General features: G+C 37.9%; 1 protein-coding gene across 5 annotated transcripts in view; it reads left to right on the top strand.

Moving 5' to 3' along the window:
• IL23R (interleukin 23 receptor) overlaps positions 1-21,812 on the top strand; it is a 60,550-nt gene that overhangs the window by 19,578 nt on the left and 19,160 nt on the right. For all 5 annotated transcript variants that reach the window (XM_058178955.1, XM_058178951.1, XM_058178952.1 and 2 more), the window contains 5 exons: positions 7,800-7,963; positions 11,188-11,333; positions 13,487-13,646; positions 17,847-17,929; positions 20,301-20,517. In XM_058178955.1, coding sequence (XP_058034938.1) covers positions 7,800-7,963; positions 11,188-11,333; positions 13,487-13,646; positions 17,847-17,929; positions 20,301-20,517 — 770 coding nt within the window. The remainder of the gene's footprint in view (positions 1-7,799; positions 7,964-11,187; positions 11,334-13,486; positions 13,647-17,846; positions 17,930-20,300; positions 20,518-21,812) is intronic.

Here is a 21,812-nt window from a genome sequence, read left to right as displayed (position 1 = left end):
TAATTGCCTATGACTTGGCACCACTCATGAGATGCAGCACCTCCCAAGTTTATGGGTTTTTTTAAAATTTCCTGAGAACAAGGCAATTTATAGCAGCAGCTTTCTTCCAGTTCTCTTCATATGTATTTGGCTACAGTTCTCATAATGGTTGCAATGTAGCCACTGGCTAGGCTAACTGGGGTAGTTGTTGTGTGCCATGCCCATGAGACCTATTCTAGGTGTGGAAGCTCTCGGGCAAGTTATCCTGACTATAGGTCTAATTCCACTATTGAATAAATAACAAAAACAGAGTTGGAAGCGACTTTGGAGATCTTCTAGTCCAGTGATGCGAACCTCTTTGCCGTCGCGTGCCAAAAGCAGGGGGAGTGCGGGAGGGTTGCGCGCATGTGTGCTCACACCCATAATTCAATGCACCCCAGCCCCTGCGCATGAGCGTGCGATCCCCACACACACTCCATGCTTTTGGCACGCGATGGCATGGTGGGCCCGTTAGGCCTGCTTTTCATCCTCTTCAGGCTCCAGAGGCTTTCTTGGAGGCTGAGGAAGGCGAAAATGGTCTTCCACCCCCCACCCCCTGGAGGCCGGAAACAGCTTTTTTCCCAACTTCCAGTGGACCTGAAAGGCCCAAAAAACAGCTGGCCACTGTGCACATGCGCACCAGAGCTGAACTAGGGCAACACTCGCGTGCCCACCGATATGGTTCCACGTGCCACCTGTGGCACGCGTGCCGTAGGTACGGCATCATGGTTCTAGTCCAACCAGGGGTGAAATGCTACCTGATTGGACCAGATCGCGCGATCCAGTAGCAATTGCAGCTGGTAGTTCGGCGATCTGGTAGCAATGGCGGAGCAAAGCTCCACCTGCCCACCCAGGTGTCATTACTTCCAGGTTTTAACCAGGAAATAATGTGTTTTTTACCTTCTGCGCATGTGCAGAAGGTTTTGCGCATGCGCAGAAGGTCTGCGCATGCATGTGACGTGGTGCATGCACTCCAAGCTGATAAGGAAGGTAGGTAGATTTCACCCCTGTGTCCAACCCCCGGCTCAGGCAGGAAGCCCTATAGCATTCTGGACAAATGGTTGTCCAATCTCTTCTTTAAAAACTTCCAATATTGGAGCATCCACAGCTTCTGGAACCAAGTTGTTCCACTGATTAATTGGGCAAAGTAAGATAGCCATGCAGACACCTGGTTTTGGATGCCTAGAAAAAGGCAGCAACATTGTGAGGTTGTCTCTCTGAGGTGCCAAAATTTTATTTTATTTATTTTATTTATTTATTTGTCACAACATCATACAAAAAGATTATATAGTATATACACATATAAACATATATAGGAAGAAGAAAAGAAAAACAACAGGACAGGAACGGTAGGCACGTTTGTGCGCTTATGCACGCCCCTTATGGTCCTCTTAGGAATGGGGTGAGGTCAATAGTAGAAAGTTTTTGGTTAAAGCTTTTAGGATTATGGGAAGAGACCACAGAGTCAGGTAAAGTATTCCAAGCACTGATGATTCTGTTGCAGAAGTCATATTTTCTGCAATCTAGATTAAAGCGGTTTACATTAAATTTAAATCTATTGGTTGCCCTTGTATTATTGCAATTAAAGCTGAAGTAGTCTTTGACAGGAAGGACATTACAATAGATGATTCTGTGAGTTAAACTTAGGTCTTGTCGAAGGCGACGGAGTTCCAAGTTTTCTAAGCCTAGGATTTCAAGTCTGGTGGGATAAGGTATTTTGTTGTTTTCAGAGGAATGGAGAACTCTTCTTGTAAAATATTTCTGGACACGTTCAATTGTATTGATGTCAGAGATGTGGTGAGGGTTCCAAACAGGTGAGCTGTATTCTAGAATTGGTCTAGCAAATGTTTTATATGCTCTGGTTAGTAGTGTGGTGATTTTGGAAAAGAAGCTACATAAAATTAGGTTTACAACTCTTAGAGCTTTTTTGCTATGTAGTTGCAGTGGGCTTTGGCACTTAGATCATTTGACATGAAAACTCCAAGGTCTTTAACGGGATGGGGGTCGTCTGTAAGGTAATGTCCATCTAGTATGTACTTAGTTTTAGGGTTCTTTTTTTCTATATGTAAGACTGAGCATTTGCTGGTTGAAATTTGGAGCTGCCAATTTTTAGACCAAGCGGTTAGATGGTCAAGGTCGTTTTGAATGATAGAAGTGTTGTCTGTGGTGTTAAATAGTTTGACATCGTCAGCAAAGAGAACACAATTACTTGAGATATGGTCACAAAGATCATTAATGTATAGAATAAAGAGTGTTGGTCCAAGGACGCTGCCTTGAGGAACGCCACTCTTGACAGGAACAGGATTTGATAAAGCATTGCCAATTTTGACCACTTGTTGTCTGTTAGACAGAAAAGCAGATATCCATTTGTGGAGGGGTCCTGAGATGCCATAGGATGTTAGTTTAAGGAGAAGTTTATCTTCTAATAATAACTTATAATATAATAATATATTATATATATATATAATATTATTATATATATATAATATTATAATATTATAATATAATAATAATAATAACTTGATTGGTTTGTATATTGTGCAAGCTGACTTTTTTCTGCCTTTATTAACTGTATGCAGAAAAGAGTAACTGAAATTAGGGTGGCGCAGTGGTTAAAGTACAGTATTGTGGGCAAACTCTGCTAACAGCCTGAAGTTCAATCCTAATGGGGCTCTAGGTTGACTCAGCTTTTCATCCTTCCAAGGTCAATGAAATGAAGGACCCAGATTGTTGGGGACAATATGCGAATAATGTGACATTGTAAAATAAAGCACCCAGGGTTTGCTGTAAAGCACTATGGGGAGGTATTTAAGCCTAAATGCTAAAGCTATTGCTATAAAGAAAAAAAGAAAAAACTAAAATAAGAAGAAAAAAACAGAGAAAGAGTATATTCACAGATGTACATACATGCATAAAAGTAAAATAAACATTTAATAATAACAACAGAGTTGGAAGGGACCTTAGAGGCCTTCTAGTCCAACCCCCCGCCCAGGCAGGAAACCCTACACCATCTCAGTCAGATGGTTATCCAACATCGTCTTAAAAATTTCCAGTGTTGGAGCATTCATACTTTCTGTAGGCAAGTCGTTCCACTTATTAATTGTTCTAATTGTCAGGAAATTTCTCCTTAGTTCTAAGTTGCTTCTTTCTTTGATCAGTTTCCACCCATTGCTTCTTGTTCTACCCTCAGGTGCTTTGGAGAACAGCCCGACTCCCTCTTCTTTGTGGCAACCCCTGAGATATTGGAACACTGCTATCATGTCTCCCCTAGTCCTTCTTTTTATTAAAGTAGACATACCCAGTTCCTGCAACCGTTCTTCATATGTTTTAGCTTCCAGTCCCCTAATCATCTTTGTTGCTCTTCTCTGCACTCTTTCTAGAGTCTCAGCATCTTTTTTACATTGTGGCAATCAAAACTGAATGCAATATTCCAATTTCAATCAATGAAACTTATCATTTGTTATAATCAGCTTACCTAATCTATATAAATCAGCTATTGATTCATACATTGCTGGTAGCACTAATTCTATATTTGATAGCTGGGCCCATATGTTTATCTTTCTAATGCTGAATAATGAGCCTTCTATACCAGCAATGTAATCCATTTTATTTGACCAGATGTTGAATTCCATGTGATAAGAATTCATCTCAAAGGAACTTTTAAAAGGTCTTAAAACTGCAATAGGTTCTTAGTTTGCACCTTTTCCAACAACAATAAAAATATTTTATATTTATTGGACCTTGATATGAAATTAATAATAATATTTTCAGATTTTGTATTTTTTGAAGTTTATTCTTGACCCATAAATGTTGACATCTGGAGAAATAAATTGTCTAAAGGGATAATTACATACAGTACCTTACATTAATTCAGTTTTGAGAATCAATGTTTTTGAATTCATATTTTCATATTTCATATTTTTGAAGTTTATTCCTACCACAGTTGAAAAAATTAAGTTCAGCATTCAACACACTCATTCCTCACCATTTGGTGAACAAACTAGGCCTATTAGGTTTTAGTACTTCTTTATGTCACTGGATTTCCTTATTGATATGCCCGTTTGTACAAGTTGGAAGAAAAGTTTCCAATTCCATCTCCCTGAGTACAGATTCCCCCACAGGGCTGTGTCTTAAGTCCATTACTGTTCGATTCATGACTGCTGTGCCAAGTCTGCTATGAATCATATTGTGAAGTATGGGGATAACACAGCAGTGGTAGGTCGTATCTGGGACAACAATGAAGATTCTTATAGGGAGGAGGGGAAGGCTTTGGTGGACCAGTGTAATAAAAATAACTTGGTTTTGAATGTTAATAAAACAAAAGAGGTTAATTTAGAAAGAACCAGCATAAGCATACTCCCCTTTGTATCAAGGCCACAGCTGTGGATATGGTCAACAGTTTTAAACATCTGGGGGTGCAGATAACTGACAATCTGACTTAGTCTCTTCATACGTTATCTTTAATGAAGTGTGCAAACCAGCATTTGCATTTCCTGCAACGGAGGAGAAGAGCCTTTTGTCATGGCCACTTTTTACAGAGGCACAATTGAGAGCATTTTAACAAACTGCTTCCCTGTTTGGTTTGGTAGTAGCAATGCCTCAGATAGACGATCCATATAGAGTGGTAAAGACAGCTGAGATGATTATAGGAAGCTCACTTCCTATTATTCAGGATACTATTTATAAGCACTATGTGCTTAGAGCTGAAAGCATTGTTAGAGACCCCAGATACCCACTTCACAGTCTGTTTCGGTTGCTCCCCTCTAGGAGGAGGTTTCAAAGTATTTACAGTAGGACTACTAGATTCTGTAACAGGTTTATCCTTTACGCCATCCATCTTGTAAATTTGCAGGAGTCTTTTTTTTTTTTTTGCCACGTATATGTATATATTCAGACTAGACTGTGATGTTTCTCTGTCAGATATGTTTGTGTATGTGGGTATATATACATGGGATTCAATTTTTTTTACTACCAGTTCTTTGGGCGTGGCTTGTTGGGCATGGCAGGGGAAGGTTACTGCAAAACCCCATTTCCTCCCGATCAGCTGGGACTCGGGAGGCAGAGAATAGATGGGGATGGGGCCAATCAGAATTTTTACTATCGGTTTTCCGAATGACTCAAAATTTCTGCTACCGCTTCTCCAGAACTGGTCAGAACCTGCTGAATACCACCTCTGATTTCCATACAAATAGAAGCCAAAATAAAGGATATTGCTCAAGTTGGATTTCCACTGCCTTCTTATGGTTTAAGAATTATGGTGAGAATGAGAGAGATAAAAATCAGTACCTGGTTAAAGAACACACAGAGGAAATGAAATAAAAAAGGAGGCGGCTATTCTATTGATTGACATTCAGAAAGATTTCCAGTGCTGCCATCTCCTTAATTTTGACTGTACACAGTCAAGATGGAAAGGGGTCAACATCAGTGGTGAGATTCACCGGTTGTAGCAACTGATTCGCTGCACATGCACTGCGCACATGCACATTACTATCGAAAGTTACCTTGTTCTAGAAATAAGTAAATTGACATTTGAAATTAGAGAACAGGAAGATAAACAATACTATAAGATATGAGATTTATTTTATCAATGGCTAGAAGGAAGAATATGCTAGAAAAAATTTGAGAAAGATTATTATAAAGGAAAATATTGAATTAAGCTGATATATAGTGATGGAATGAATGATGTAATTAGACAAAATACTAACTTGGGGAAACTTATATGAAATGAGAGAATGAAATGTTATAGCCATTGGTTAAGTAAAGGATGAACTGATTAAGCTATTTGGATAGATATCAGAAGGATGTATAGCAAGACTAGATAAATTAAAGAGATGTATACGTTGAAATTGTACAAAAGATTTGTAACCAGTCCACCAACACACTGTAATTGGATTGAAGATGCTTTTATGTTTGTTTGTTTTAAAAAATGAAAAAAAAATCAAAAAAAAAGAAAAAGTTACCTTCTACTGAATCCAGAGTGAGTAAAACAGCTGAGGTGCAGCAATCCTATCTGCGCCTATCAGCTGGGCTTAAAACAAAAGAAATATAGGTAGGTTATACTACAGGGGTGGGCGGGCAGGCCCATCGGATCGTCAAAGTAAACTGGCTCTCTCTCAGCTGATCGGTGGAACTTCCAGTATACCCGAACCAGTCAGGACCATCTGAATCCCACCCCCGGTCACCATGCATAGCAGATATTCCCATTCCAGCAGAAACTATATCTCAGTATGTTCTTCCTACTTCTATGTTTGGAGGCAGTTCTGCCTTTCACATTGGAGAGCTCTCTATATAGTAGAAATATAAGGTTGCTTCAGCAGTATCATCCTTTTACCATTCCACCTAGCCTTTCCCCCCCACCAGTTTTTCAAGCAGCTCTGAGCCTCTATGACCAGTACTATTATACCTTCATTATGACTGGGCAGTGAAGTTGGAGGAAGGGGGCAAGTTTTCTATTGCCAATGCCAAAATTTAGTAGAGCTTTTGACATGTCTTTTTATTATTACCATTAGTGGCATCTGTTTCTTCAGTTAGTTTCCCTGGTTGCCAACCAACATTGCATCCTATTCACAAGGCCTTAAAAGGGAAAGGTGGCATCAGGGGTGGGTTTCAAAACCCATTGCTATCGGTTCGCTCGTGAGCATGCACATGTGCAGAAGCGTCCAGGAGGGTGGGCAGAACTTCCTGCCACCGCCGCTTCCAGGGCGAACTGGTAGCAACCCACCACTGGGTGGCATGATGGCTTGAAGGAACATGTTTGTTTCTGAACTATGACCGGACAAATACACTTTTCTTTTCAGAATCCATCTAAAATGCAGCTCCCAGTTCAGGCTAATTTGATAGTTTATGTCCCTAGCAATTATTATTTGATGCATAGTAACCTAGATATGAGGAGTTGAAATTAGCAAGAATCCTATTCCTTTCTCCTCAGAGTGCATATTATGCAAACCACTAGATAAATATACACTTTATATAATCTAAATTTGGATGAAGGTATTAACAATACCTGTTTTCGTGGCGTAGAGAGTAAGGGAGTTGTTTCACAAAAGTTTAGGAGTCAGAACATTGAGAATATTATATTTTTGCAATCTCCTGTTGGTTGTTTAAATGAAAACATAAGTTGACTCACCATATTCTTTGACTATTTTAATTTCAAGGTTAACTGAAGTGAGAAAAATTGCAGGTCTTCTGTGGGTTTGGGAGGTAAAAAGGGTGATAAATAGCAGTGAAGAATGGTTTTAACTCAAAGGAGAAAAAGTAAACAAACGTAATTTGTTTAGTAAACTCTCAGGAATATCCCTAAAATAGGTTATTGGCCCCTCTCTACATTTATAACTCTAGTTTGAAATTTAGGCAGAAAAAATGAACAGTTGTTTTAAGTTCTATGTACTTTCTCAGGGAAAAAACCCTTAATGGCCAAAGAAAGAAAATTCATGGAAAAACTATCTGGCAGGATAAGAATTAAGTATTTTTCTGCTTTTTAAAAAAATTACAGATTGTTTTCTCTTTTTGATGAACAACACTGCCTTGGAAATGATAAGTTTTGCTGTGCTGAAATTTTATAGGATTGTATTGTATTACAAAGTTAGGTCCCCTTTGAAAGCAGTGGAATTTAAACAAAATTACCAATGGTTGGATTATGCTTAACACCATGTGGGGGAAAACATGGTGACCCCTAATAACAATGACTTTACTAGAACACTATTTACAGATCTTGTTTTAATTACATATTCAAATATTTAACTAGCTACGTTTTTATTTAAACTCTTCTTTGATCTTTGCAGTTTATTCACAGAAGAGAACAAAGAATTTGTCTCAAACAGTAGCTCAGTTATCATTCCATTGAATCAACTACAGAAAAACCAAACTTTTTCCATCTCGGTCCACGCTGAAAATTACTTGGGTGGAATTCATTCTGAAGAACTTCATGTTGATCTCAACGCTATAGGTAATATATGATTTGGGGGGGTTTTTTTTGTTTTTTTTTTTGAAGGAAAAACTATTTCCCCCTCCCCCAGACACACAGGTTGCAGTTTCCATGAAATTTGTCACTAGTATTTTTATAGTAAAAACTTTTAAAGGAATTTTAGAAGTGGCACTTAAGACTTGGAAAGTATATTCTGATTCATCATCTGAAGAAAGCTAAACAATATGTATTGTAAGCAGATGAATCCAATCTTTTTATATATTTACCGTTTTTTATTGATTTTATTATTTCTTTGTTCAGTTGTGAACTGCTGAGAGTTGTTTTTGTATACAAGTTTAATAAATTATGATGATTTTGAGAGCCAGACATTGCTCATACCATAAGACAATCTCATTCTGATTTTTGTTAGTTTATATAATAAGTAGAATTAAAAATCCAGGTGTCACATGAGGATGTTTAAATATTCAAACTTGAGTCAAACTGGGAAAGCCCAAAAGACATTGGAAACTTAAAAAATAAAACATTAAAAGTGTTGTTGTAGAACAACCTTGCTCTATACTAATGTTTCTCTACCTTGACAAATCTAGAATGTGTGGACATCAATTTTCAGAATTTCCCAGCCATTATGAAGTCTCCACCCAGAATTCTGGCAGTTAAAGTCAATCCAATTTGACCTCCACCTTGGAAAAAGATGCCCATGCTCCTACGTACATTTTTTGCATGCCTGGCAAAACCCATGACAAGGTCATAATAAAGGACTTCCTTGGTCTCTAATCCATGTTACAAGTTCCAGAGAGCTCTCTCTCTACCCAAACTCATGTTCCCCAGACTGCAAGATTTTTTAAAATTTATTTTGTCAAGCATATATAAGATTACAGATATAAGTATAAACATGATTATGAATACATGAAATGGATACGAATAAATGGGAATGGGGTCTTAGGAATAAACAGTCTTAGGAATGGGGTGAGGTCAACAGTAGACAGTCTAAGATTAAAGTTTTGGGGGTTTGGGGAAGAAACCACAGAGTCAGGTAGTGCATTCCAGGCATTGACCACTCTGTTGCTGAAGTCGTATTTTCTGCAATTGAGTTTGGAGCAGTTTACCTTAAGCTTGTATCTATTGTGTGCTCATGTATTGTTGTGGTTGAAGCTGAAGAGGTCATTGACAGGTAGGATATTGTAGCAGATAATTTTATGTTCTATGCTTAAGTCAGACCGAAGGCGGGTGAGGTTCTAAATTGTCTAAGCCCAAAATTTCAAGCCTGGTATCATAAAATATTCTATTGCAAGCAAAGGAGTGGAGCACTCTTCTCGTGAAATATCTCTGGATTATTATAGATAGATAGATAGATAGATAGATAGATAGATAGATAGATAGATAGATAGATAGATAGATAGATATTATCTATATATATAAATAATATGATATATATTCTATTATATATATATAAATATATCTGGACTAAGATGTAAATATTCATATTTCTTTTACTTTTGTAGTTGCAGCAAAAACTTTTGATGTGGGATTAATTGCCCGTCCTGCTCTGTGCAATGACACTGCAATCCTGCTATAAGGCATGAGTGCTCACAAGACAACAATGTCAAAGACTGAAGGAAAATGCCTACTTTTATGAATGTGTGCCTCTACTGGGCACTATTTTTTTCTCTCTTGAAAGTTGGAAAATTCCGTCAAGGCAAACTTAGGCATTTCCATATGGCAAAGAAATGAAGCAGGAACAGATCACAGTTAGACATTACTCACCCTTCCATATGTGTATGTATGTTCTGTAGCAGGGTTCTCCAACCTTGGCAACTTTGATCCTGGTGGACTTCAACTCCCAGAATTCCCCAGCCAGCAAAGCAAAGCTGGCTGGGGAATTCTGGGAGTTGAAGTCACCAGGCTCAAAGTTGCCAAGGTTGGAGACCCCTGTTCTATAGGTTGTTGGAGTGGAATAGGGTTTGGAGCACTTATATCTCAAATTCAAGAGTAAGAGTATTCTTTGGGGTCTCACCAATAAGTGAGATAAGTTGTAGTGCCATGTATGATGTGAGCCGGAGTGACTTGAAAAATATTAATAAAAAGCAATGCTATCTTCTGTTTCTAAGTATGCGAGGCTGAAGAAAGTTAGATCATTTCCCTACTAATGATTTTCAATTTTTTCTACAAGATTCAATCATCTTTTTGCTAAAATAACCAGAATGAGGTCAGGCTTTGTATTACTTCAGCAATGTCTGGCCAATGGTGTGAAAATGCTATAAATCTCTAGTAGTTAAACACCTTAGATTGGAGGGTGCCATCTGAACTATAATATTTTTGATATTTTTCTTAACAAGCTATATGAAAGCATTGAGGATTAATTTCTGCCATATCACAGGATCTTTTTAATAGTTGAATTGAAGCTCCATCCACCGATTTTTGTATCAGCAGAAAATTATGTGGGCATCTAATTTCTATTGTCAATCTCTGTCCTATGTCAGCATTGGGTTACTGCCACTCATTCAACTTCCCTCCTCAGTAATTGAGAAATCTACTTTGGTACACTTCAAGAGTATGTTTGAATGGATAGAATCTGAGGAAAGATTCTGATCTAACAATGGTACAGTTAAGTAGAATGTGTGTACCAATAAGGGAGAATATTTGTAGCTCAGGGTTGAAATGAGGGGTCTTAGGTATTCTCAGAGCTTGCTTGTTTTCTTGCAGATGTTCTGTTATCCTAACTAGGTAATATCGTCAGCGCTCTCATTCATGGACTTTGGGATAAGCTGAAGGCAACACTGTAGTGACAAGGCAGAAAAAGATTATTTCACATACAATGGTTAAGTGCAATTATGGAAAAACTCATAGCCTTTGGCTTGGATACTTGGACAGGGCAGCTAATTAAATTTGATTGTCCTTTTTTTTTTATGTCCCACTGTACTTAGCAAAAATTCTTGAATTAGGTTCACTTGGCTCATCAATAGCTGTTAAGTGAATTCTCAAAGTAAGAATAAGAATTCTGGATAGTGACAGCATTTTTATAAAATAATCTCCGCTTGGAAAGCACAGCGGGACTGATACATAAACATTAACAAAACAATATGTTTGTGGAAAATAACTGTGCAGCAAAAGATCTAAGAAATGAATTGATGTAGAAGCTATAGCCACTGTTACTGTACTTCTTTTGAAGTATAAGAACAATCTTCTAAAATATGCATGTTGGGAAAAATGCTAAATTCGATGTGCCATTCTTGTGTTTCCTTTAGTAATACCAGCTGTACCTGTTGTTGTTCAAAATAAAACAATGGAGTCTCCAGGATTCAAGACGATAATACATTGGAAAAGGCAAACAGCAATCAATGAGACGTATTGTGAGGAGCGATATAAGGAGACAATAAGGGAAACTTGGCATGTGAGACATTGCCTTCCTTCTTTCCTTCTAATTAGCAGTGAAGTTTTTTTATTGATCATTCCATTTCATAATTCAATTGGATGACAATAACTTTATAGGCTCAGTGTTTTGGTTTGGTGGTGAAACATTTCCTCTACACACATGGTTCATTTTACACATTTCTGTATTTCCCAAAAATGGATTTTAACTTCATTATATATGCGGTAGGAGCTTTTGCCCAAATATTCTCTTCCCAGGAATTACAGGAGTCTTCAGATTTATGGAAGTTGGCAAAACAAATGGATCCTGGGAGTTAATAGCAGCAATGCTTAGTATGGTTCATTTTGTATAATGGTTAATGTGTGTGTGTGTACGTGCATGTGTATGTATGTGTGTGAAATGCTTATACATATATACAAAACTAAATATGTATGTGTGCATTTGGATGGGTGAGTGATTGTATGAAACACTGTAATATTTAGAAGCACTACAGTATACAAATATATAGAAAAAGATATAGGAATATATATTCCCTATATTCCAGAAAGAGCGATAGACAAAACAACACATAATTAAACTTCATATACATATAATTCAGATTTATAGCTTTTCAGTCTTTGAGGCTATAAAGATAGGTTTACTTTTTTTTTTGACATACAAAATCATCAAACAATTCAGGTTCACATTATTAGACCCATCCATGTTCACTTTGTCTAAAACAGCTTTCCTCATCTTAGTCTCCACCGCTGTTGTAGGACTTCATAATCCATAATCATTTTAACTGCTATTAACATTTTGTTATTGGGGCAGGATATAAATGCAATCCATCAATAATCATATTCTTGGCCATGATGTAATCCATCATGCTTGAAAGATTATCAGGAGGGCAAAGTTGATAAGACTATTTGTCCTATGACCCATTTAGTGAATTACGAGTGATTAGTTTTTGATATAGTTCCTGTTAAATGGTTTGAAAAGATTTTATACTATAAGAAAGATAAATCTAGGCAATGTCCCCCATTTTTTTTATAAATATGTAACAGGAATACATTTGTTAAGACAATTGAAAGAATGCCACACCTATATATTCTTATATTTTCAATACAGTATGAAACTCTTAGATTGGTTGAGTTGCATGCATGGCTATTCTATGAATGAACAGGCTGATATAGAAAACTGATGGTGCTGGAATGCAGTAGATCTTTCTTTACCCAGCCTGTGATGACTCTTCTTTCTCCAGAAAGTGTATCATCTCCAGAGCAACAAACTAGGAGACATAGGAACACATGGAGGGTCCATAGGCAGAAGCAAGGCAGCAAGTGACTAAACAAGTTTCATATCCTGACACTAAACACACAGCTAACATACTCAGATCTTAGGAACAAGTGTAGAAAAAAAAAGAGTTTGCATGACATTGTCGCTTTAGATGCAACCTCAGTTTGTTACAGATAAGCATGTTTTCCTTCTTCCAGCAGGAGCAAAATGTTGCTAACCACATAGTAGGAAGGAGATATTTATTATCTTCATATTTTATTTTTAGAAAATTAAATATATGCATAGCTGTAAATGTAATGGAAAGATTGTTTTAAGGCTTTCCTTTAGCACTACTTTCATTTAAATTGATGTTCTTTCTCGGATAATCCCGAAACAGAATGAGTAAGCATCATTGCTCCCATTAAATTCAGGTACATTATCTTAACAGAAATGTTGAGAGATCCAATGGTGTACATATAGTTTGGGATTGAACTTCAGAAACTTCTGAGTTTCTACTGAGTGTTACTATCCATACATCGCCTTGAGGCAAAAGTAGGTCCCATTAAGTATAATAAACAGGAATATTTCCAAATGCAGCTAAAATAATTTGTATTGTCATCTAAGTCATATACATCTAGAATCTATCATTATCAGCTATATTGCTGCTTTTAATTTCCGTTTTGAGGATGCTAGCCATGAGAATGCTCCATTTCTATTTGATTTATTCAATTATCACTGATTTAAAAAAAGAAGTTGACTGTTAGGAAAAGAAGCTACAACAGTAAATCATATTTAAAAACAGAAATCAGTTTCCACTATAGATGGAGGCCTTTGGGGTTCACACCACGCTATGTAGGAACTACAGATTTAGGCTGAGATCAGAAGAGTGCAAATTGGATTTTACTATTTCTCTTTTTTAGGTGAGAGACTGGAATGCTAATTTAAGTAATGAACTTAACACCGAGTACAACTTAGATGCAAATACAAAGTATGAGTTTCAAATTAGGTGCAAACTAACTCACCCTAGAAGCCTGTGGAGCAGATGGAGTGAATCTGCAGTATATATTACTCCAGAGAAAGGTGAGTTTCACTGCTTTTTCTTGAACATCTTTTTCAAGTCCCAAAAAAAATTCACAGAGAATGGGTAAAGAATTGAAGGCGCCATAAATCAACTAATTACAGGTTTCTGAGTATTTTCAGCAAAAAGACAGACTAGAAAATATATACAGCAAAAGGAAGCTGTCACTCAGGAACTGGAATACTAGATTATATCTTTTTGCTCTTGTTTCCTGTATTATATTCATCAGGTTATATATAACCGTAGCACTGTAGTTTTTATGAATTTGAGATGTTTGTGGAAAATGCACGTATGGAAGATTAACCCTGTCATTTTCCAACCACGTGTGCTAGAAATTCATTAAAATATTTGCAATCAACAGAATTGGCCAGTTCTGCTCCTCAGGTAGCAGGAGATCTCTCAGTAACATTTTTTTTTGTTTTCTTTCAGCTTTTGCAGGTAGTCCTCAACTTATGATCATAATGGAGTTGGAATTTCCATTGTAAGTCATGACGGTCATAAGTTGAGGCACCCACATAACTGACCTAATTTTTCAACCTTTTTTGAGGCAGTTGTTAAGCGAATATTAAGCAAATGTCATTAAGCAAATGTTGGTCATTAAGCAAATGTCACAGTTATTAAGCCAGCACCATGGCCGTTAATGCAGTGGTTCTCAACCTTTATAGTGCTGTGACCCCTTTAATACAATTCCCCACGATGTGGCGACCCCAACCATAAAATTATTTTCGTTTCGAATTTATCGCACCTGAAGCCGTATTGGCTAGCGATCTGAACTGCTTGCGATTGCCTTAAGGACGGAGGCATTAAAGCGGAGATTCCTCCCCTATTAAGTTTATCACGCTTGAAGCCAGAATAGGCTAGCGATTGGGAGTGGTTGCAGCTGGCTTGAGAGGGAGACATCGGAGCAAAGATTTCTCTCTTTTTTAATTCATCGTGCCCGAAGCCGAATTCAGCTAGCGATTTGAAGAGCCTGCAGCTGGCTTGTGGAGTCAACCATTGGAGCGCGATTCTTTGAATCGCAAGTATACTTTCCATATTTCTGATGGTCTTAGGCGATCCCTGGCAAATCGTCATTCGACCCCCCAATGGGGTCCCGATCCACAGGTTGAGAACCGCTGCATTAATGCATTACTGAATGCATTCCTATGGGTGGTGGGGTTTTTTTGCCAGAAATCGTCTGAAAAGGCCAATATCCAGCAACAAATTACCATCACATGACACAGTGGAATGCTGCAACCACATAAAGGTTGCCAAATGCATGTGACTGTGCAGGAGGATGTGCTACTCTGTAACTGGGTCACAAAGTACCTTTTGGGGGACACATTGTTACTTTGAATGGTCGCTAAGCAATCATTCATTAAGTGAGGACTGCCTGTATATGCAGATACTGTGGCAGCCTTCAACTGCTTTTTCCCATACTGAAATAGCTGGAAATGAAGCCCATTGAAGACATTAATGTCAATCCATTTTTCAGCATTGGCATCCATGCTGGCCAGGTCTTCATTCTAGATCAGGGGTCTCCAACCTTGGCAACTTTAAGACTTGTGGACTTCAACTCCCAGAATTCCTCAGCCAGCTTTGCTGGCTGAGGGATTCTGAGAGTTGAAGTCCACAAGTCTTAAAGTTGCCAAGGTTGGAGACCCCTGTTCTAGATGGCAGATACCACATCTTCCTTATTCCTTATAACCTTGCTGGGGAAAGCAACAGCTTATATGCTGCTTCACAATGCTATACAGCCCTCTCTAAGCAGTTTACAGAGTTAGCATATTGCCCCCAACAATCTGGGTCCTCTTTTTACCAACCTCGGAACTATGGAAGGCTGAATCAACCATGAGCCAGTGAGAAACGAACTGCCGAACTGCAAGCAGCCAGCACTGTGCTACCACAGCTCTATCAATCACTTCCTTTTACACAGGCAGCCTTTGGGGACATGAACTTTCCATTGATAGTTCTTTTGCATAAGCCTCTTCCTGTTGATCTCCCCCTCAATGCTTTCCTATTCCCCCTATCTGCCACTAGACAGGTAAGCGTGGTGGAAAGGACACTTCTGCCCTGCTTTTTATTATAGTGCTTAGGCAGAGGAAATTGTCAGAACCCTCATCAATTTCATCTGGTTAAAAAAATGAAAGGAAGGATCATGCTTTCACAGATTAATTTGTTAAAGAAAAAGTCTACTGTTTCACCAGTCCTCCACCGAACCCTTTAAAAACAAGTGGAGGGCAAATGTCCAGAGCTTTACTGGTCCACAGTGGGGGTATCCTTTCAGAAGGAGCAGAAAGCCTTCCATAAGAAGGCCATGGAAGATAGCAACCAATGACCAGACAGATGGGGTCTTCTTACCATGTTGTGCAATGGCCAACTGGAAGAGAGATATTTGTCTAGAAAGAAACATACAATATGTCTAGAGTGGGCAGAAGTTGTAAAACATTATTTTTGAAATGGAACAAGGAAGAAAGGTTGGAGGTTGCCTTTATGTGAGATGGGGGACAGGTGGAGGACAATATTTGCTCCTGTCTTTGAGCAACCATCCTCAAACTGGGAAAAGCCAGACATGGGAACCAATCCTTAGTCATTTGATAGAAATAATATGTCTAGTATAATTCATATCAAATTGCAAAAGTTCAAGATAAGAACCCTACTCTTTATTTGGTCCTTGCCAGTCCTACTACTGTCAAAATTAGGGATAACCCATTCTGCTTTTTGCTCTCATTTCACTTGAGTATTTAAAACAGCAGTGACTGAGGAAACCAATTTTAAAAACTGAATTGACCTAAGCAGCCAAAAGTTCTTCAAATGAAGGGATATTGTTGTCAAGTAGGAACTCACTGAGAAATATAAGAGATTTTTGTAGGCTTAGCAGTAAAATATTGTACCTCCAAGCTTTTTCTGCTGTTTCCCTCCAAAAGTTACCACAAGCCCCATGCTCTAAGGAGAAACTTTCTAACCTCAGTAAGAAATACAACATACAACTCTGGTTAGCTCACAGTTTCACTTTTTTTTGTCAAGCTCATATAAAAATTTATCACATTACAGGAAGCCATATTATCAGAGAATTAGTGACCCCTGCTGACAGAACTGGGTTCTAAGTAAGAAAAAAAATATTTTTGTTTTCCCATTCAAGAGTCTTTTAGCACATTTATTTTAGCAAGCCTCCTTTCCCTTTAGTAGCTACATTCTGATCTGAAATTCATCAAGTGAATTCTTTCCCATTGTTGTAATTTCCTATTAAAGCTGTCATTTCCTGAATGTATTAGCTATTGGGAGCCCTTATTTGGCAAAGTCAGCTTTGTGATACTTTTTTGTTCTTATACTGTTGTTGTTCTGTTCTCATTGTCAGAAAGAGGGGAAAAATGATATGTTCAAATATTTAAAAAGTTTCCCACTACAGTACTAACACACAACATATTTATATGAAGTTAACTTAGTTTACACCATAGACCCAATTTTTGAATAACACATTGAACCAGAAAGTGATAACAGTGAGTTCATATAATGCGCTAAATTTAAATGTGATTGACTAGATTGTGATTCCACATGTCTTATGAATAAGGCCTGCATTTTATGCTTCAACTGAAAGTGTGAACTTGGGTTGATAAAGCAGCAGCTAATATCTACTTACTGAGCTGTTGCATAATTTGTTAGTATTTACTGGGCATTAGTAATAAGTACTGTCTTACTTATGGGTAGGTAAAACTCAGTTACAGGTAGTTTTCCTCTCCAGCAAGCTGGTAAAGAAGCTACCACTCTCCATATGTAATTGAATAAAAACTCTGTGGGAATTCAAACAATACAGGCTCAGTGAGTGATATTGCAAAATGCGATTCAGCAACAGTTCTAGAAAGAAATAAAGGAAGCCTCAATCAATTTACCATTGATTGGAGAATAGAAATGTGGCCATCCCATAGATTACTAGTATATGGTTGGATTTTCTGCAGCTCTTGAAGTTAAAGCTATTTGCTATATAATATACAGTAGCAGCCTCCTATATAGTCTAGTACCGTAGTAGCTTCCTATACTGTCTTTCCAAAATCAGCATACAGTAGTCTCATTTTCCATGCTTGCTTATTATCTTTTAAATTTTATTTTTAAAAATAATTCATTTGCTCCATTATTATAATTATTTCCCAGCATAAGAGCAATTCTATAATAGAAGTCATTTTATATACTTTTGTCATATGTTTCTCTCTTCTTTTTAAATACAGAACCAGCTGCGGTACTTGATGTATGGAGGAAATTCGGGCCAGTTTATCCCAATAGTACCCAAGAAGTGACTGTCTTGATCAAGGTGATAATAAACACCATTTAAAAAAAAACAATAGAAATTATCATTATCAAATAAAAACCAGGTGCTACTGTGGGAGTGTTGGTCAAAAAATTCAAAAGGGCAGATTTGATCACACAGTCAAATCTTTTAAATGTTTATTGGCCATGCAATGCAAATTAAAAAGGGGTGAAGACTGCTTTACAGGTTGCACTTTGAAGCAGACCTGTTTATCTCAATGGTTCCAAAGGATTGAGAGAAAAGGGGCGGATTAATAATTTAAACTGGCTATGGGAAGAAGCACTGGACAAGGCTGTAATTTCTTCTCCTGCTTCTGTGGAAAAACAGTGGAAAACATATCTGGACCAATGGGCCAGATGAGGGTATAGCTGGTTTTCTAGTGGTTCATTACCTGAGAGAAGGGCATGCGGTGGAATTGGATATCTAGTGTCATATGGGCAGATTCCCCACCTAGCAGATGCTGAGTGCTAGGCATAATGTGTGTGCATGTGTTTATCACATCCTATATTGCACTAGTATGTGCGAGGGTGTGATGATGTAACCCTTTCACGTGGAGATGGGAGCACACCAGTTGGAGGAACTGGATGTGGTGCCGAAGAAGAAGGGAAGCAAAGATATCGCTCCATGCCACTTTCAGGAAAGTAGCATGGAGCAACGCAGCAGAAGACAGGCGTGGGCTGTTCTTAAAGAAAACACCTATCTACTCTGTATTATTGAAACCTGGTTGGATACAAAGGTGAGGGGTTCCCTACTTAGAAATTTGCCCTTCTGGGTTTTGAATGTGGCATCAGATATTACTCTGGGGAAGAGGAGGAAGTGTGGCTGTTGTCATTCAGGGATCTTTGGAAGTTTTTAGGGGTGCTGCATTGGATATGATAGACTGTGAGACCCTGTTTGTGAAACTGGACTGGAGGGATCCATTGGGATTGCTGCTTCTGTACCAACTTTCCTGCTGCGTAGCAGCTTCCCAGCCTATACTTCTCAACTCTGTGGGAGAGATCAGGTGGAGCTTTCTAGGCTCATGATTCTGAGGGATTTCACCCTGCCTTCTGTGGACCCAGAGACAGAGGCAGCTTGGCAACCATGGACCTCATCCAGATTATTAAGGGCCCTACCCAGAGGTGGGGGGATGCACACACTAGATCTGGGCTTCATGTCAGAATTATGGTGTGCTTTGAAGTTGAGTATTGACAACAACATCTTACAAGGAGATATCATCCTCTCCTCACCTTGACATTCTCTGCAGTTAACTTCCACTGCACAAAGGAAGGACCAATTCATTTGGTCTTCCCTAGACAATTCATAAAACCAGTTGGATTCCATAGAGACCTTAGGTTTATTCCTAAATTTTGTTGCATGGCTAGTCCAAAACTTGCTTGGAATGAGCAGGCAATGACAGCCTTGGATCAGATCATTCCTGTTCTGACTCTGCATTTGTGGATTCTTGAATTCCTCCAATTTTCAGAAGGATTCCCTGAGATGAAACAATGCAAGACATGCCTGAAGCACCACTGGAGGAAGACAAAGAATTAATCTGACAGAGCCTAGTTAATAACCTTTATTAGGGCTTACTTTGTGGCAATAAGAGCACTGAAACAGGTGCTCTTATTATGTGACCAGATAGCTGGCTGGCATCTTCATTTTGAGTAACCAGATTGCTCCTTGGGAAGGAACATCTGCAAAGCCACTGTGAAGACTATTCTAAGCATTTAATGGATAAACTGTCTCAGATTTATACCTGGAATTTGATTGGGACAGTTCTATGGAATAGAAGAGTGTAAATATAAATGTCTAGAAATAAAGTATGATGTACAGTCTTGCTTGGTTATCTAGGAAGAGTTCCAAACTGTAGGTTCTGAAGAAGTGGACATAGGATGTGGCCACTTGTGTTTTAGATCCAGGTCCCTCCTTGCAGGTAAAGGCCTCCCAGGTAATGGTGAAGTTGGACATAGTGAAGGCTTCTTTGTAGAAGAAAAAGTTCCACCTGCTTTGAAAAAGGTGGACTTATCCATATTAAGAAGTTTTTTCTTCTCACTTGATTTTGAGAACATCCAAACATTTCAAATTTCTAAAAATCCTACTAAAATTCTGCTTGAAGATACAATTTGAAGAGGTGAAATGGCAGGCAGTAGAATACTTAAATGGCTCCCTACTTTTTGTTTGATTCTGATTAATTCTTCATGAATCCCTACAAATGCTACTGTTATCTGGGGTGGATGGAATTTCAGGTATAATTTAGCCCTCCTGAGCAGCTCTTAGTTCAATCACTTTTTCCTTTGGATTTCACATTTCTGCAACTTGTGGAACATTATATGCACAAATAATGAAAGATTAGTTTTTGCTGTTCTCTAAAGGCAATTCTGTATTTCTGTAGCCGCTGTCTCCAAAGGAAAGCAGAGGAAAAATTCTGAATTATAGAATATTTTATGAAAAACAAGGAGAGAAGGTGGATTTATGTAAAACAACAGAAATACATTGCAAAGTGATGGTGCCCCCAGCAGTGGCCATTATTTATGTGACAGCACACAATTCCAAAGGAAGTTCCAAACCTGCAAATATTATAGTGAAACAACCGCCTCACAATTACCAAGGTAAGAGATCAGAAAGCAGGCAAATTTTTCAGAAATTGGTACTGTGTTTTATTTATTTTATTTATTTATTTTATTTTGTCACAACAATATATGTAGGTATCATACAAAAAGAGTACATAGTAAATAAACACATATATGGGTAAATATAAGGAGGTATAAGCATATATATAGGAAGAAGAAAAGAAAAACAATAGGACAGGAACGGTAGGCACGTTTGTGCACCTATGCACGCCCCTTATGGTCCTCTTAGGAATGGGGTGAGGTCAATAGTAGAAAGTTTTTGGATAAAACTTTTAGGATTATGGGAAGAGACCACAGAGTCAGGTAAAGTATTCCAAGCACTGATGATTCTGTTACAGAAGTCATATTTTCTGCAATCTAGATTAAAGCGGTTGACATTAAGTTTAAATCTATTAGTTGCTCTAGTATTATTGCAATTAAAGCTGAAGTAGTCGTTAACAGGAAGGACATTACAATAGATGATTCTGTGAGTTAAGCTTAGGTCTTGTCGAAGGCGAAGGTGTTATATTATGTTAGATTAATAAGACACTCAGAGTCCTCTGGAATGAGTGGCCATAATAAATTTTTTAAAAAGATATTAAATGAAATGGAATAAAATATCCTACTGGGGATTCCCTAACATTATTCCCACACTTATTTATGTCCCTATTGTAATATATTACTATTTAATATATTACATCATAACTGGAACCAGAAATTCCATTGCTAAGTAAGGCAATTGTTAAATGAATTGCGCACAATTTTGCAATCTTTTTTTTTTTGCCACAGTTGTTAAACAGATCGTTGCAGTTACATCAGTGTGGTCATTAAGCGAATCAGGGTTCCCCCATTAACTTTGCTTGTAAGAAGCTGACTGGGAAGGACACAAATGGTGATCACATGACCCTGGGACACTGCCACACTCATAAATATATGCCTGTGGCCAAGTACCCACATTTTGATCACATGACCAGGAGGATGCTGTGATGGTCATAAGTGTAAATCACTGTTTTTCAGTGCCATTGTAAATGACAATGTTTGCTTGTAAATAATTATACATTTTGAATTTTGTTATCTGCACATTGAAGCTATTAAGTTAACTCAGGTAGATTATTTCCTTCCATTATGACTATATCTGCAATATACAAGTATGCATATTTATATATACCCAAATTTCAGAGACACTCAGTTGAAAAATATACAATTCCAATGCAGGCATAAATATTATAGCAGGAAATTGGGATCTAAAAATATATTTAAAAGATTAGTTTCCTGTCATTGTGATTAGTAAAACA

This window comes from Ahaetulla prasina, chromosome 3 (genome assembly GCF_028640845.1).
Source record: "Ahaetulla prasina isolate Xishuangbanna chromosome 3, ASM2864084v1, whole genome shotgun sequence".
NCBI classification, from domain to species: Eukaryota; Metazoa; Chordata; class Lepidosauria; order Squamata; family Colubridae; genus Ahaetulla; species Ahaetulla prasina.
This window is presented reverse-complemented; position numbering and strand designations above follow the sequence as displayed.